Genomic DNA, 17847 nt, shown 5'->3' with positions numbered 1-17847 from the left:
CTTTCTCCCACTCCGGGGTGACCTCCCTTCGTCAAGGGTGCAGTCGTGACACGATCTAGGGGGCTCTGCCCTCGAGGGGCTTTCCCTGTACGATCGGCCGGGGGTTCCTGAGCTAGGACGGCCCCTAGGGGTTCAGTACTAAGCACAGGCTGCGCAGAGTGGCGGAAATCCCCTCCTACGCCGTTGGCAGTTTGCGATTCCTTGTCCTTAGTTTCTTCTACTGGTAACGCGGCGAAATAATTGGTATATTGCTCATAGGGGGTACCTACATACGTAGTATAAGTCCGACTAGTTGTACAGGAGCGCGCACCAGATGAAACTAAGTCCTTTGCCGACGCCGTCGAATCGCTTATTTCGACGCCGGCTGGTCTTTTGACGACTTATCGTCCTTGACCTCCTTGACCTCCTCGATCTTCGTTTCCTTCCCGTTCTCCTCCTTCTCTGCTTCAGCGAGTAATTGACAGAGACGTTGCGCGGGGATCTTCTTGCGAGGTGGGAGTTTAACAGGAAGCCATTTTGATTTGTCCGTTGGACACTTATAGTCCCGGCTCCACCCGGTATTGCCGCACTTGAAGCATCGCTTGTCGCTTCGTAACTTGTCTATCTCCATCGGCTGACCGGCACCGCCGTATGTCGTTCCCGTGGCATCCTTCTTGTCGCCACCCGAACTTTGTCCGCCGCTCTTTTGTTGATTGCCTCGACCCGAACTTCCTTGGTTCGAGGAGGACTTATTGCCCAACCCCTGGGCTACTCCGTACCGATAGTTTGCGTCGATACGCAACACTCGTGCCTTCCACTGGGCATAGGTTGTGGGGCGCTCGTTGTCCCCATGCATAACCGTGTTGCGCACCGTCGGCCTAATTGCCGCTTCCACCGCTTCGAACATCTGTTTTTCGTCCCCGAACTCCTCGCACTTGTGGGCCAGCCGCTCAAACTTCGCGAAGAACTCGACTGCGGATTTAAAATCCGCCTGTCGGATCTTCTTCCATTCCGACTTCCATATGGTCAGTTCCGCAACCTCGCGGAACTCGCGTTTAAGATCCTCGGAGAATTCCGCCCATGTGGGGAATCTCCAATGACCTTGCGGGTCCCGGTACCGGTAGTACTGATCGACCCACCACTGCTGCGCGTCCCCATGTAGATACCCCTGGGCGAACGTGATGCGGTAGGGGTTATGCCCCTGATCGTTCATGCTGTAGTACATGGGAAACACTGCGAAGTAAACTTCACAGTGATGTAAGAAGCACGTGATGTCCGAGGAAACCCCGGTGAAGTACTCCGGCTGGGTCACTAACTTGGGTTTGACATCATTCCACGGGTTATTGACTGCCCCCGGCGCAAGTTGCCAGGGTGGTATTGGATCCGGAGGGGATGGTACGTGCGGAGGTACCGGCGCCTTGGGTGGTCGCGATACCGACCGCAAGTTCCTATTGTCCCCTGGAGGCGGATAGCCACCGAAGTTTTGAGGCGGCTTCTGTCCCATTGGCGGCATTGGGGGCACCGTGGACCCTTTCCCCTTGTCAGGGCGAGACGGCCCGGAGTCTGGGTCGTCCATGTCGTCATCGTCTCCTCCCGCCCCTCCGAAGAATCCTTCGGGAAAGAAGTCCGACGGGTCCGTCGGATGAGGCATCGGTTGAGGTCGCTTGTAGGGTTCACACCCTGGCTGGGGCGCTCCTGGGTTCACCAGGTTCCAGACGAGGGCCGCCCTGTGCCAGGTCTCTACTTCGAGGATGTTCTTCATGAGGTATACATCCCCCATCTGCTTGGCGTGTCGATAATCTTCTCCTGCTTCGGAGAAGAGCCATTGCAGGTCCTTCTCCATATCTTCCATCATGATTTCGTACAGCCCGTGCCATGGTAATAGCTCGAAGATACCAGGCCTAGGCGTGGGGCCCAGAAGAAGAACCTGCTTGACCGCTGCCATCACCGTTGGCTCCAGGGCCTGGTTTGGGGGTCGAGGCGGCATCCTCTGCCTCCTTCCTCTCTCGGGCGAGTCGGTCGATTCTCGCGTTCCTCTTCTGCCGCTCGATGTCGGAGTCGGGGTCGGAGATCTCCGACTGGTAGACCGCCCAGGCTCTTCTTCGGGCCTCCAGGTCGGTTCCTGTTCTTCGGGCCGCTCCGGTATATCGGACGGCGGCTGCTCGAATTCGGTTTTCAATTTCTGCGGGGGTGGCGTCGGGCTCGAGGGGTAAGTCCCACCAGCCATTGGGTCCTTGGAGGGCGTCCTCCTCGGCTCGGCGGATGCGTGCATCATGCGCTCTTCCTTGCTCCATTCTGGCCTCAATTTCTGGGGACTCCCGGGCAGCTCGAGGGAGTCCGAGGGACTCGACGTACGTGTGGTATAAAAGCGGCCATGGACGCTGTGCGAGAGGGACGGGGTCGGCGAAGGCCCTCGACGCAACGGACGGTTCCCAGTCGGAGATTCCGGCGAGTCGCTCGGAAGCGGTAACTGTTCCAAGGTCTTCGGTGTCGTACTCGCCGTACTCGTTCCAAAGCTCCCTATCCGTCGGCTCGTGCGCGGCGACGGCGGGAGGGAGCGTTGGGGTCTCGGACCTGTCAGAGACCGTGTCGGACTCCGTTCCGGACGTGACTCCGGCCACAGGAGTTTCTTCTCTTGGCTCGGCGTAGACCCAACTGGTTCGTGGATACCAGGCGACTGGCTCTCCCCTATTGGCTGGCCAGGACTCTGGAATAAGGTGTGGACTAGCTGCGTGGGTGGTAGCTGCGGAGGCCCCGAGGCTAAGCTCTCCGGAATCTTCTCCGAAGTCGTCTCGTTGTCTTCGAGAGGCTTCGTAGCGGGCTCGATCCCTTGCGATGTCTGCGGCCACTCTTCGGTCTCTGGCCTGTTCCCACCTGTCGTTGATCCTTGCGGTGCGGTTGGGTACTGATCCCCACTCTGCACTCTCCCACCTGTGCTGGGAGCGTCCGCTCCAACTGTCTCCGGTATAGGTTGCATCTTCCTCCGTATTCGGGTAGAGGTCATCGAGGAGGTCTTCGATTCGGATTCTTTCAAGCTCGGTGAGCTCGTCTCCTTCGAGCTCTGTATCGACATCCTCTTCTTCGCCCGACTCCAAATTCCTTCCTTCTTCTCTTGACTGGCCTGCGACTGGAGGCTGAGCGAAGAGGCCTGGTAGGGGCGCGTCTCTTCGGTCGAAGAGTACCCCCCTGGTATCGGTGATGTTGACAGACTCGACGGACTCGGAGGCGCTTCTGTAGGAGTCTGTGCTCGATCCTGAGGATCCTGAGCTGGACTGCGACGACCCGTAGAGGGATCCTCCAGGTCCCCGGGGTGTGATGGGTCGGCCATCGTGAAGGGTTTGCTGAGATGCGGCGGGGATAAAGATTATGGGTGGTGGATACGCCGGGGTTGCCGGAACGTAATGAAACGGGAGTTGTGCTCGTACTCGCCTCTGCTGATGGCAGCACCGTTGGACGTAGTACAAGGAGGTGAACAACAAAAAGGTTATAAAAAGCGCGGAGATTATGGGAATGGCGTCGGATAAGGGCATCCGTACGTGGGCTTATCCTTGGCGTAATTCGACGATTGACCATGCAAGCTGATAAACAGCAAGTATGGTGAGAACAATGAGGAGGGCGATAATCAGGCTAAGGTCAGTCTCGTAATTGGAGCTGCTCATTAACTGGATTTCGCAGGTTTCGTCGGATGGAGAGCTCGTCACTATTAACAAGGCGATTGTTAATATAGAGGCGAGCTGGAGAGCGAGAATGAAAGGTTTCGTGTTGGGATACGTGGTGTCCTTAAACAAGGCGGGGGTATAGCGTATACAGGGCGACTAGCAGTCCTGCTAGCAACACTGCCGATACTCCGAGCCCGATGAGGACGAGGGTGAAGAAAACAGTCACGAAGACTGCAAGGATAAGGTCGTCGTGAAGGATGAATCCAATAATCAATTCGAACACAAACAACGGAAGGAGTAGTCTGAAGGGAATTACCCAAAGGACTACTGCAACGAGGAAGTGTATCGGGTGAATTTTGGAAGGTGTGTGAGTCAATTGCTCTTCCGTTGGTCCACTCGCTATGCGTTGACAAGCACCAGGTTGTCCACACGAACGCACGCGATGACCTCTCTGGTCAAGCGGGGTATTTCTTTGGAGAGAAACCGAGCAGCGCTCTTTCTCGGAAGTGACGCTGGGCGGTTGAAGACGAGCTTCGGCTAAATGTTAGCCACTAACTCTCAAAACTTAGATCAACTATGGATCGCCACTCGCACTTCGGTGGACGATACAATAGAGGTCAAAGTCTTGGGGAACGAGCAAGCGACAGGGACAGATAGTCACGAAACGGGGAGCTTTGAGTTAGGTAGATTAAACCTTAGCCGAAGCTGGGGTTTAGACCAGCCGAGGCTCTACTTAAATACATATTGGATAGACTAAAAATAGTACTGTGAGAGCGTCCGATCGGAATCGCATCAAAAGGTAAGCCTGAATACGTAAGGAAAAGAAAAGAAAAGAATAAACCGTAACAGAGTATTAAATCAGATATTCGAGGCTCTTATAAATGCGTTCACTGGCAACCCCTGATGAGCGGTGAGGTGCTATGGCCTGCGAAGTTGAAGCAGAACTGATCAGGTCTCACGGTCAAACTTGAACCATTACCTGCGGGTGGGTCGCCATGTGCAAAATTTCGATGATCTTCTGTAGCTCTCACCTGTGGTCCGTTTCCTTGAAATCCCTGCTACGTTATTATGTAGTCGTGTCTTTGGACGCGTCGGTCTCATGATGTGAAGCCTGCAGGTTTTGATGATCGAGTTTATTTCTCTCTTGTGCTGGTATTGGTCGTACTCGATCGAAGGTTCTCAGCCTTCTGTTCAATCCTAGTCAGCGACGTCACCACTGCAACGAAAGCAGAAATGAGTGTCCTCCCTGCCACGTGAAGTCGTTGTTTAGTCGTAGTATCTCTCCGCTGCATGTTATGATCGCTAGCTGGGCATCACACCAGAGCCACTGGCAACTCCCATGCATATCGAAATGAACATGATATGGCGGTAGCTCTCAATGGAATGAGGAATGTTCCGGGCTCTAGAGAAGGAAGAATGCTCTGAATGGAACTCGAAACTTCAAGGCCGACAATACACTAGCCGATGACTATGACGTTGAACCTGAGGTGGTATAGTAATACCAGGAGCTCGTCAGTATGATGATGAACTAGGTAGGATACGGACTCGCCTCACCTTCAAATGCTTTCAACAGTTTAACAGTGCGTACTCAATGACATGGCGGGGGAATATGATAACTTCCCAAAATGGCAGTGGGTTGGTTTTTGGGAGTACTAGCAGGCCAATATTATGCTTCTTCGTGCTGCAAATCTCGCTTAGTGGTTCAGTTTCATTCATTGATTACAAGATAGATTGCGATAAAATTAATTAGATATAAACAGAACGGTAAGACATGAAATATATGGAGAGAGAATGAGCAGCAACGACAATATACGCAGTTACATACCTTGTCTCCGTGGTCTCTGTTACCTGTTACCATGCGCCGTCCATCTGCCTGTCCCTCCTACTCTCTTGTTCCTCGTCGGTTTGTGCATCTGCTAGTCCGAGTCGCCGACGAGAAACAGGTGTCTTACAAGTTACATCATCTGGATTTCGCTATGTGGGCTCAGCAAGTGGGCTCAGCAAGACGTCATGGGCATAAGGTTTACTGGCCTTGCCTCCTGATTGCTGTCAACCTCCCCAATTTCGTTATGAGTGCCAGAGGTGCATTGAGCATGGTAAGTGAGCATTGAAGAGCCCTGATGGTGATGGCCTTCCAGGATCACACTATTGGAGGGCTAAAAGTCTCTCGGTTAGGTGGTGATGGCTGTCATTCCCATAGTCGTAACAACTTGCAACATCTTTTGGGCATTGGGCACTGGGAAAGGGCCACATGGTCCTAGAGATAAATTTAAGCCAAAAACTGAAAAGAACACGTACTTTACTCGGCTGTTGTGGGCAGAACGACATGGGAAGGGAGTATGGTGGTTAGAATCCAGGAACACAGGTGTACAGCCACAGTGATGGACGTGCGGATGTACGGTCTGCGCCACTTTATATTCATTCCGTGTCAATTCCTTGTTGTATAGTACTGTTCCCTTGGGTTTACTTCTATTATTTTCCGATGCCTTCGCCTCCGTCCCTCTTTTCCTGTATAACTCATTGTGACTAGTCCTGTTTTTACCGCGCCCCCCTTGCTATGACTGTCGGTCCCGTTACATCAACATCCATATCGAGAAGTACTTTCCCACCACTACCGGTAAACGGAATTCCTACTTACTCGCAATTTGGTCAAGAAAAAGCCAAGGTGTCTTGCATGTATACATTATATGTGGTTGTTCAAATGCACATGAAGTGTAATACACCTTGTAGAAGGCGACAAAGGCCTTTTCTCTGCAGACTGGTTATCGTCCGGCCCGAGCTGGGGCTGTGTGCCACTGAACATGTTATATGAAAAAACCTGTAGAGAATGACATTTTCTGGCAAAAAAATAGTTGATATTGCTATGAGAATGTCATAATAGCTGAAATGTATGCAATACTAAGAGAATTAACTTTTTCAACACATTGTATTCACATGCGTTGTGAACTGATTATGTAAGAGAGTGACGGTTATAGCAAGAGGGGGTACATAAACAACAGACTACATACACACCGTCACTCCCTCCCGTCAACAGGTGTGTATCGTCGTCTGTCTATGAGAGACTACATTGTGACTTGTTACCGAGTCTTCTGACTCGGGTTGTATTGTTACTAAGTATGAGTCCAAACTCTGTAGTATATAAAGATGTAACTATCTATTAGTAGAATGTCAGAATTCTCTCGCCCTTTTTGTTGTCTGACCAGATTCAGGCCTGCCGCGATTAGAGCGATACCACATCCTAGACTCTACAGAAGTGCCCCTGCTGATCTGCAGGGTATTTCTTCATATTGTCCAACGTCTCTTTGAAGACGGCCCAGTATGGCCCCAATTGGTATCTCGCTTGAGCTTCTACCTCGGTCTAACGCCATCCCTGCCCGCACTCCCAGGACTAAAGAGAGAGAAAACAAACCGGGTGTTGGTTCGCATCTCTCATATGTGGCACACAACATGCATATGTCTGGCAGGCAGAATTTGGGCTGAATACAAGCGAAGAGTATGTCCAGCCTCAACCAAAAACACCAATGCCATAGCCATACAATTACCATCCTTTTTATTGCATATCTCATCTTCTTGACCGTTTTTCTTAATATGTGTAACCTTATTTACAACAAGCTACCGAGGTAGATTAGTTTACGCTTATTTACCTGAGCTGTATCAGCAGAGGTGGCCAGTTTTCCAGTTATCTGTGAAGAAGCACGTGCTTACTTCTTCACTTCTGCCCACCACCATGACCTGACCACCACTTACCACCATCGGCCAGACATGACTTGCCCTGGCATTAACTCGCGACAATGTATACTTTCCTGCTGAAACGCCCACCCTGCATTGAACGGCCCGACGTCGTTTCTGGATCCAGCTTCCGATTTTACTAGAGTGTATGATCCTGGTGCCAGGCGCGACTAAATTTTGGGAGGAGCTAACTTTGGCCCACGACAACTACATCCTTGCTCCTCGATGCCCTTGTTGTGACTGATACTTCACACATGTATCACGAAGAATCTTACTCTCAAGCTCTTTCGCATCAGCATAGAAGGTTACAACCGCGACATCGACCAGCCCTCCGCCAACTTGGTTGCTATTGTTCTTGCTGCGCTGAATGATTGGCATCACTTATTGTACCATAATCCACCATGTCTGCTTCTTGTCTTTCTCAGATTCACCACCATCTGTTTGTTTGTTACGTCCGCAGATGACGTCCTTTGCGAAGGATGTCATCTGTGCAGTGGTTACGACCACAGATGGTGTCCTTTGCGAAAGACTTTATCTGTGCAATGGTACTCGGCTGTTCCCTGAATGGTTTCCTGATTTCCCGATGTTTCAGGCATGCATTACACCACCACTACCATGGCCACCATGACCTTGACTAATGAGAACGTTGCGGAGGATTATTCTTGCCCATCTCATCCGAGTCTGTGGTATCATCATTATGCACTCTGACCGCTTCTTTGTGGTCCGTGCATTTGTTTCACATCTGTCTCACTTTCTCTTGCAGATACATAAAGTCTGCCTTGCATTACTGTTTTCACCATGCATTGCTGCCAAATCTGCCAGTGCTTACAACGTCGGTACTAAGTAATAGCGCCCATATCACTCGATGTCTCCCATAATTTTCTGGGCGTTCAGTCGTAGATAAGTCAAGAAGTCTTGTTAAAAAAACATCTATGACTTCATGTCCTCTCCTCCAGAGGCTACGTTATTTCCCTCACACGGTTCTTACCCATAGTGACCTTTGGCTGGGACTACCCATCCAAATTAATAGCATTTAATAGCATCCACCTTCCATTCGTACTTTTTTGTGCCAGTTCCTGCGCATCGAAAGGTGTTGGCGCGCTTGTTGACATCGTCTTACTCCTTGGCTTTAGAGGCTCTTCGGTGGTCCAAACGTCGACGACTAGCACTTCTTCGTGAGCAAGTTCATGCCGTTGTAACTTATTGTCGCTCGGAAGTCTAGGACGAAGTTTATGCTGCCTCGTACTGTGATAGATTAGAGGACTAACAGACTTTGCGATTGTAACTCTTCAACAAAGTCCTTTACATCGCCTCACTCCAGTTTGCCTCCTCTTCGCAGTGTGCACCCCCGGGTTTCAATGAGAAGCGCTAGTACGCCTGTTGACATCTTTTCATATACTCGCCGCGGAGGTCATTTACCCTGTGAGTAGACGGAACTTGAAAGTCCTCCGATGGGCAGAACGAAGGTGTTCTCCCCTTCCATGCTGTCAGCGCTTGTGCCATCTTTGTGGTTCAGAGGTCAAGGATGAGACACATTTTGTTGTAACGACAGAACCGGCGACTTCCAACAGAATTTACGTGCCTGTTTCTTTCATAACGTTTTCACGCTAGCAACTCAGCCCCTTGCAGCAGCCCTGAAATAGGTATCATTTGCACGACAAGTTCTCCATATCCTTCTTGATAGTGAAGACACTCAAGTCCTAGACTAACTTCTTTTGCCAAGTCAAGTTTTTAACTGTACACTGCTGTATCATCCCATAAATACTTCAGCTCTGTAAATTTCCTTGTTTCGTTCTCACAATCCCATCATTATGTTACCCACTTCAGCGGTCTCTACCCCACGAGACACACTCAACAGTGTGATTACAACGGTATGAGCCTTTGCAGCCACAGCACATGGTTCGCCATGTCAGGGCTGTGGACCTGGCCATTCCTTATTGGGACCTGGCGCCGGTAACACCACCACCACCACCGTGCATACATGCTTAGTCTTTTACAGCTAAAAAAGAAGCTAAGGAAAAAGAGGCAAAGCTCACGGCCAAGGCGTTGAAGACCAACAATACCAACACCAGGGAGAAAAAGGTCAAGGTGGAGAAGAAAAAGGAGGACTCAAGTTTTCGTCAATGCGATGCCCAAGGGCGAGAAGAGGGGTGCGTAGCTTGTACTGTTCCTTTCTCTGTCTGATCATGGGTAGATCTGTCACTGGCACCACTCCATCACCAAGCACCATCGAACATAGCAGAAAATCTGCATATGCCCAGCAGTGCTACAATTTTGATCCTACTCAGCCGTACATCACAGTAGCGGGGCAAGAGAGCGTAATAGCTGTGCAATCACCGCCTCCACCTGGAGGATATCGGCCGCTTGGAGGTGGCTGGGGAGATTTTGTAGGAGGGTAGGAGGATTCAGGAAAGTCTTGGGAGTTAGGAAACGTAAGCCTGATACGACGCTAGTGCGAGTTTCGTCAACCCATATCTCGATGTCGAGACTTCTGGTATCACCTCGGGACGTCGGGCACGATGCCCAACAGCAGTCGTATCCTCAGCCCTCTCCTCAGAAATATCGTTAGCCGACACCCCCACCGCCAGCTTCTGCTCATGGGGCAAAGAATTCTGTCGACGGTACCACAGCTGTTGACCACGGACCCATGCAGCCGGTACACACACACTTACACCACAATCCTCTTCCATCCCGCCTCCTTCTCATGCGATACGCAGTCCAGCAGTACTTGCATGCTTGGGCGCAAGACGTTGTTTTCACCTGGCTTTGACCACACTGGTATATCGATGCAGAGTGTAGTGGAGAAACGGTTATTCAAAAGTGAGGGAAAAATGAGGCATGATCTTGGTCGGGAGAGGTTTCTGGAGACGGCTATGGATTGGAAGAACGAGTCAGCTTTCCTTCCTTTTAACATGAATTTGGACTAACAACGGATGTAGGTACAAGCAAGGATAACCAACCAGCTCCATCGGCTAGGCAGGAGCTACGACTGGGACCGCGTTCGCGTTCACGATGAACGAGAGTCTGAGCAAGGCTGTCATCGAGACATTCTGCAGGTTACACGAGGAAGGGGTCATCTATCGTGCAAATAGGTTGGTGAACTAGTGCGTCCGCCTCAACACGACACTTATATTCCTTCCTTCAACATCTTTGCCTCCTCCAAACAGGCGATTAGAGCCTCCTGTTTTTTTTTCCTGGCCGAACTTCTTTATCTTGTCGCCAATCATAGAACGCTTGTTTTGTTTGGCATTGAGCGAGGAAGGCGCATCTTTCAATACGACTGGATAGCGGGGGTAATTGGAGATTTGCGGTTCAAGGCATTCGACATTGGGTAGACCGCATTTTCTGAAGTGTCGAGATAATTGAGGATGGGTCGCATAAGCACTGAAGACGTTCGGCTGAGCTGAGGATATGAAGCATCGTTGAATGCTGTCGCCTGGAAAAGGCATCCATCTCCAGCTTCAGGAATGACACGAATTGGACTTGGAAGCAGAGATTGTTTGCGTGCTGAGTTTGCTGGGTTGGGAAGATGCGGAAGTTCCCACTGCGAGGAGCAGGCGATCTTGGAGTCCTGCTGGTTGAGTGGCCTCGAGAGGCTTCTGCTCAACCATGGTGTCGAAGGCGCATAGTTTTTGGCCGGCGTTTGCTCTGCGGTTTGGCTGTGTGCTCTGGGAGGGTCGCATTCGTGCAGGACAGTGGGCTGTAGGGGATGGTTTGTACCTGCGACGGTGGTTGGGATCTTGATGATCTGTAGGAGGGCGTTTAGCACCCTGTTGTCTGGCTGACACATGACCTTGGTTTGATGCCACGCAAGTTTGACGTGAGGTACGAAGGGCTCAAACTCTGTGTCTGGCCAAGTAAAGCATAGCAAACAGAGAGATCTCTTACCCCAACCAGAAAGGAAGGATTTCTTGTCTCCTCTTATATTATATCCTGGATTCATTTGAATACTCAATACATCGCTTTTCTGATCTCTCGTTCAGTTTCCACAGCTTCACTTGGGCGTTGCAGACTTCCTCCATGCCCCACTCTGCATCTTCCCTCGTTGGTGTCCCTTATCTCGCAAAGTTCGCGATTTGCGAACCCTTGGTGAATTTTATCTTGAGCGGCGTGGGAACCGTTGGAGTATGCAAGCAGTGGGGTGTCGATGTCATGAGAAGTGAGGGCAAGGTCAACGGAACGAGCATCCGAGTCGACTCATGCCTGCAATCCAGAGAAGGGGGTAAAGGGACAAGATGCTGGGTTACTACTGCTGCGTCGTGCGATGCGGAACTGCGAATATCATGTGATCACAGAAAAACATTCGTTCCTGGTTTTTCTTCTTTCGTCTGTGTTGTCTCCGTCTCTGCGCCCGGCTATGCGTTTGACTAGGTTGATAACTCGCCTAGCTAACCTGTGGTAATCCCCACTTGTTCACGCAACATAAGCCTGCTTATTCTCACAACAGTTTTCCTCAATTGACAACTGGCAAAGAAAATTCCAAGGTCATTGATCTGGCAGAAGGCCCTCAGCACATCATCCAATTCCCCGAGAACATTGAAAACATCATATTGAGGCGTACCACAGGCACTGACGATCCCGATGCACTCAATGTCGATCCGGAACTGCTGGGGTTTATTTCAGAAAACACGGTGGCTCCTTCGGAGGGATCTGAGTGGGAGGACATGCAGGACATTATGACGCCGGATCATTATAACTACGAGACCATCTCGTGAGCTTTCCACTTCAATCCTGTGATCTCATTTCTTATGAACAGTCCTAGTAGGCCAATACCTAATCCTCCGGATCGTCCTGCCAAGGCAAACCTTTCCCCAGCAGACAAACATGGTGCGGCTTTGACCAAGGGTACCAAACGACGTGAAAGAAAGAAGCGCTGATCGGGCGAATACAGTGGCTACCACCAGCGCAGCGTGGCCAACAAAGCTTGCGATGTTGCTAGACGTCATCGGAAGAGACAGGCGAAAGTCGAATGGAACGGGGTGGAGACCATTCAAGTTGAAGAGAGTGGCTGGGATGTGGCTGATCTCCCAGCTTCCAGCACTGGCTGGCAGGGTCATAGGTTCTCTGATTGGGGTGGCAGCTTCATCAAGAACAGCTTCATCAACCATACTTTGGGTCCGATTCTCAAGCATTTTCACAAATGTGATTTTGATCCCCGGCAAGCTATCTTTTATTTGTTCTCCCGTGAAGCCAAGACATCTTACATGCTTCTCAGGCATCAGCGGCCCACTCGTATCCTTGACTCCTGCGGTCGTCTGGTCATATTTCGATCTATGGCCATACCTTGGCTGGTCGATTCCATGGACGACTTCATCCAGGAGATGAAATTTTTTGTAGCTAATTGTACTCCGTTCAAGGACGAAGATGCAAGCCAAAATGTGCGTGGAAGACACTGGTTTTGTATTGCCGGGCATGACCGTCAAAACAAGGCGGTACGATGCATTTCCCACTATAGGCCCTTGATCCTTCTTCACACTTTGAGCAGGCTCCTGCAGCAACACAATGGCAGCAACTGAATGCTACAGCTGTTGCGAAAGCCTTCGCCAAGGGAACGCTGTTGTACCGTACCAGGTTTTTGACTTCTTTTGACATCTGCGTAAAACTGAAAACTTTGCAATAGCGAGATGGTGTCATGCCTTACTGCCTCTGAATTCCCTGGTATAGGAGAGTGTTTCTTATGGTGTGTTGCATATATGACCGATGTGTATGGAATGACCCCACTCTTTGGCCTCTACTGGAATTTTTGCCTCAACTTCTGGCGGGAGACCATCCCTCGTGTGTTCTGTGATCCACATGTGGACAAGAACAACCTGGCTTGTGGGGTCTGCGCTCTTTTTGTCTTTGGTTCAATCTTCCTTCTATTCTGGCCCTGATTCTAACCTATCTCTTCAGGGAAATTCAATTCTAGAGAGAAATGTTGGCTGGTCCTCTGGGAGGGGCGTCTTATTATTGAGTTGCCTCCAGGAGTGATTCTATTGTACCCGTCATCTCTGTTTTACCACTTCAATGTGGATATGAAAGGCAAGTCTCCATGTTGTCCAGCTATCCCACCACAGTCCACTTGACTGCCCACAGATATCAAGGTAGTCACCACTGCTGATGGAGAACTCCCAAACCCGAAGAACTCCCACCCACTCTACAATCAATGGAATGAAGGGGAGGAACGGGGGTCGTGTGTCTGGTTCAATCAAGCTACAATGTTTCAATCTTCTGAGCTTGGAATTGCAACAATGAAGGTGGCTCGAAAGGATGGGTTAGAGGTAGATATTGATTTTTCGGAGATGGTCCGCTCCAACAAGTACTTTAGGCAGTGTTAGTATAAATCTAAGTACTACAGTTTATAGAGTCCATGCAGACAATGTTGATGGTTCCACAACAGAGATTCCCACTACCAAGGTGGTGGGTTATGGATAAAACGCTATTGTGCTTTGCAAAAGCAATCTGCCAGCCACCTGACGTGGCCCCCTAACAATTTTGCGGCTGTGCAATGACCGTTTTTGTGCTCTGCGGTTACAAACCCCTATTAGTCCTCACTCTTTTCGCTTTAAAGGCTACAGCTCGCAGCATTGGCGAGCGGTAACCGGTAACTGCTCATCGTTCTCTTATGTCGCTCTCGTTTACCTGTTCTCTTGACATCTCTGTTGAGCTCAAAACCAAATAGCTATTTGACGAAGCTCTCACCATGGCGCCACCTGGCACCAGCAGGCCTTCGGGCATTCCAGGCTTCAAGACTAAGTAGGACGAACTGTATGTCCAGATGTTCACTCCTTCAACGGAATAGGATTCTATTGTTGCTATAAAAGAACAGTGCGTTATGGGACTGCGGTAGCATACGAAGATGAAGAGTTGGATGCCAGTGCCGTACAAGAGGAAGTCCTGTCGCTTCTTCCAGACCTTGCAGCGACCACGCTAAGCCCTACGATCCTGAATCTACCTCCAGCTGCGATCTCCCCGTCCGTGAACGCACTGACACGGGCAAGACACTAGCTTTCCTGGTTTCCATCATCGAAACTCGCGTTAGGCTGTTGAAAATGCTGGTCAAAAGAGGGTTTTGACAACGTACTGCCCTCCAAGCCTCACCTTGTCGGTCAGGCGGCGAAGAATTGGGCACAGGCAAATGTTGGGGCCATTATTATCAGCCCTACTCGGGAGCTGACCACACATATCGCTAAGGAGGCTTTGAGGCTTTCGTACCAACACAAGGGATTCCAGGTTCGGCTTTTGGTAGGCGGAGTGAACGAGAGCGTACAGTTGCGTAACTGGGCTAAAGGAAGGTTGAACATTGTTGTAGCAACCCCTGGTTGTATACGTATACGCGATATCGTCAACTCTGAACCCAGATATTGCAAAGGCTTTGAAGACAACTCGTACTGTAAGCCTGTTTTATTTTCATATTCACGTTATTGATGGTGAGTATATAGTTGGTACTTGAAGTCGACACACTCATTGGTTTCCACGACGATATTTCCGCCATCATCAGGGACCAGTGCCTCTGATACCCGAGCATCAAACCCTATTTCTCTCTGCTACCCTCACTCCGGCCATTCGACGGGTTGCTTGTGAGGCCTTGGACAAGGACTACAAGTACATCAATTGTGTTGATGACTCGACACCCACCCATCTCAGTCTCCCCTAGTACGCTACCACGGTTCCGAATCCCTCACACCAGCTCTCCCACATTACGAAACTCGTCATTCATGACTAGCTGAAGCACCCCAGAGAAACTAAGGTCGTTGAGTTGTTGCCTACCATCAAGCTCATCAAACTGTTCTTGTCAATGTTCAAATTTAGCACCGGCTATCAAGTGCTCTTTTATAGTTACTGCATGTTGCCTTCATTCCTTCATCATATACGAACACCTCGAGAAGAATTGTCCCCAGGACGATAGTGAATAGCTCTACTCTGAATCTTCTGGTTTTTACTCACCGAACAATATACAGCAATGAGTACGTCGATGCGACCATTTGCTCCATTCGATGGGCTCGACTATCGGAAGAATTGCACCCCCAAGGGACTGGTAGAGGCGCCCTTCGTGACCGGTGAGGCTTGCAGTGTGCAGGATGCAGGATTGTTTTGCCGTGAAAAAATGCTGAGGAGAGCGTGTTCTGCGTCGGCACCACAGTCATCAAAATTATGGCCTTCAGTTTTAACCGTCGTCATCGTCATTGTATCTCCGGTACTTTGGCTGGTTCGTTTCTCTTGCTATTTGTTGCGCCCGAGGTAACCACTTGTCTCTATATAGTATATATGCTTTTGCCGTTCCACGACCAACACACCCCTCCTGAGCATCCTTATTTGTGGGCCTCCTCAGCATACTCGGTCTTGGTACAGCTCTACGCAAGATCAGACCAGCTAGACACCACATACACACGTTTCCGATACTTCGGAAACATATCCCCCCTATGCATCAGTGGATGCGATGCGCTGGAAACTGTCCATCACGTCTTTGTTTCGTGTCCTGCATATCACTCCCGTCATGCCTAAGTTTCCGCACAAAGGAAACATACAGCAGCACTGAAAAAATTTCTATATGCAGTTTCCGTCAAGTCAGAAACTGGATTCTCCCTGCCAAATACTTATTTTCTGCGGACAGAAATCTATCTGAGGAAACTTTTTCTGTTCGGCGAACCGTTTCTGTCTGATTTTCTCCATGTGGAAACAATTGGGGGACAGTAGTGTATCGCTCTTTCCGCCAACATGCCACACAAACACTGATTACCGAGACGTCCCGTATCCTGGACTCTGCAGAAGTACCACTGCTCGTTTGCAGGTCCTTTCTCCAGGTTGTCCAACATATCTTTGAAGATGGCCCCAATTGGCCCCAATCACTGTCTCGCTTCTACCTCGGTCTAACCCCACCCTTGCCCGCACTTACAGGTTTGACAGGAGCGAAAACCAGTCGTCTGTTGGTACGCATCGCTCACACCTAGCACACATCATGCATTCGCCTGGCTGGCAGGATTTGGGCAGAATATAAGGGAAGGGTACATCCGGCTCCATCAAAAAAGAATAGCAACGCCGTAGCCATTGATCTACCGTCCTTTTTGTCTCCTATCTTATCGTCTTGACTGTCGTGTTCCATTACTTACATGCGAGGTAGATTAGTTTGCACTTATTTACCTGAGCTGTTACCTGTATCAGCCGAGGTGGCCAATAAATCCGGTTTTCCAGTTTTATTCAACCACCCACTTCTGCGCGGCTGGTCATTGATATTCCGAGTCCTATGAATATAGGTTACTCGGTTATTATGCAGGTTGAATACTCCATGGGAAAATTCTATTCGCTGTATCAAACCTTAATGGGATTTGCTGACTTACCTGCCTGAGCTCATCGTGGGAATATTGCTATTGACTGCCGCTTTCTTCCGTCTCTATCCGATTTGTGCCACTCCCCACTCTCTCCGCGTTAGCGTTCTCTTTTCACTGCCTGTCTTTTTTCTTCTCATGTTTTCTTGTTTTTCCTCTCATTTTTGTTTTTGGTATCTGAATTTATTTTCTATTTGTCGCCTTCTTTTCTTAACACCTCCATGCTCATTCCCTCCCCTTCCCATGCTTGCACATCATCTTCTGCATGTGTGTTTGCCCCCAATGCCCTCTTCTTCAAGTTCACCATCGTGTGTATGGTGTCCACTTTGTTATTTTCTAAGATGGTTGATTCCGAAGGCCGGGTCGTCGAACCGAGTGATACCTATACAAGCGCTTTTTCGAGTTGGGCCTTCTGTCCCGAATGCACTATAGTGTATTTTAATTATAGCTTTCCCACACCTTTCAAACGTATGATCAAGGTGCGGTCGGCCGCAGCACAAGTGTTGCAGGATTAACACGAGTTGTACCCATTTTGAAACAACTACTTTGGTTAGAAATGTGACTTGTTAAACGTTTTGCAGAGCATCCTCATGATTGACAATCCCGTTAATAAAATGATTGCCTTCTGGTCTCTCCAACTGCGGCTTGGGGCCATCCGTGCCTACGACGATGTTGTTTACAGTGTCTTCGCAGGATCCTTTCAATGAATGATGAGCACATTCATCCTCTCTCGTGAGCATTGTGGTTATGGGCAGATATATAACAAGAACATAGGACTCGGACCTGCCACACGGATGCGCTGGCCCTCACTCCACTTGTCGCTTGCTATCTGACATGGCTGGAATTCCTACATCCATCTGTTCCTTCAATTTGGCTGACCATGGTTCTGCGAGAGCGAGCGGCACCTTTCGGAGTGAATGCTAGTTTCTGTACCCTCTCACATGTTCTCTCGATCTACCTGCTGCGAAACGTCTGTTAAGGGTTGGTTATTTCTGACTTCTAGCTACGTCATTTCTTGAGTCTTGTTTACCTATGTCTTTCGGATCGCTACGTTTTCAGCCGGTTTCTCTTCGTTCCCTCTTCTCATAGGCAGGCTAAGTCGATGAGCGTCCCACCGATCGTACGAGTTTACGGGAAAAATCTGGAGCAGCAGATGCCTGCGAGGAAGCGTGAGG

The 17847-nt window shown here is 49.8% G+C and overlaps 3 protein-coding genes across 3 annotated transcripts; all 3 read left to right on the top strand.

Moving 5' to 3' along the window:
• Window positions 1-9263: 9263 nt before the first annotated feature.
• EV420DRAFT_1487601 (uncharacterized protein) lies at window positions 9264-10383 on the top strand (the record flags this gene model as incomplete). Its single annotated transcript, XM_060470539.1, has 6 exons — window positions 9264-9320; window positions 9357-9517; window positions 9562-9754; window positions 9937-10023; window positions 10085-10187; window positions 10307-10383. The coding sequence occupies 6 exons, from the start codon at window positions 9264-9266 to the stop codon at window positions 10381-10383; spliced, it is 678 nt and encodes a 225-aa protein (XP_060322243.1).
• Window positions 10384-12517: 2134 nt separating this feature from the next.
• On the top strand, window positions 12518-12787 carry EV420DRAFT_1223021 (uncharacterized protein; the record flags this gene model as incomplete). The annotated part of the gene is made up of 1 exon (XM_060466480.1): window positions 12518-12787. A coding segment is annotated over one exon (270 nt), but the record flags the coding sequence as incomplete, so codon positions are not given.
• A 1262-nt stretch (window positions 12788-14049) lies between these two features.
• On the top strand, window positions 14050-15003 carry EV420DRAFT_1623519 (P-loop containing nucleoside triphosphate hydrolase protein; the record flags this gene model as incomplete). Its single annotated transcript, XM_060475946.1, has 6 exons — window positions 14050-14102; window positions 14225-14245; window positions 14269-14383; window positions 14415-14739; window positions 14802-14816; window positions 14855-15003. The coding sequence occupies 6 exons, from the start codon at window positions 14050-14052 to the stop codon at window positions 15001-15003; spliced, it is 678 nt and encodes a 225-aa protein (XP_060322241.1).
• Between the last annotated feature and the right edge of the window lie 2844 nt (window positions 15004-17847).

This window comes from Desarmillaria tabescens (genome assembly GCF_030435595.1).
Source record: "Desarmillaria tabescens strain CCBAS 213 chromosome Unknown EV420scaffold_129, whole genome shotgun sequence".
Classification (NCBI taxonomy): Eukaryota; Fungi; Basidiomycota; class Agaricomycetes; order Agaricales; family Physalacriaceae; genus Desarmillaria; species Desarmillaria tabescens.
Note: the sequence above shows the minus strand (reverse complement) of the source record. Positions and strands in the feature narration are given on the sequence as shown.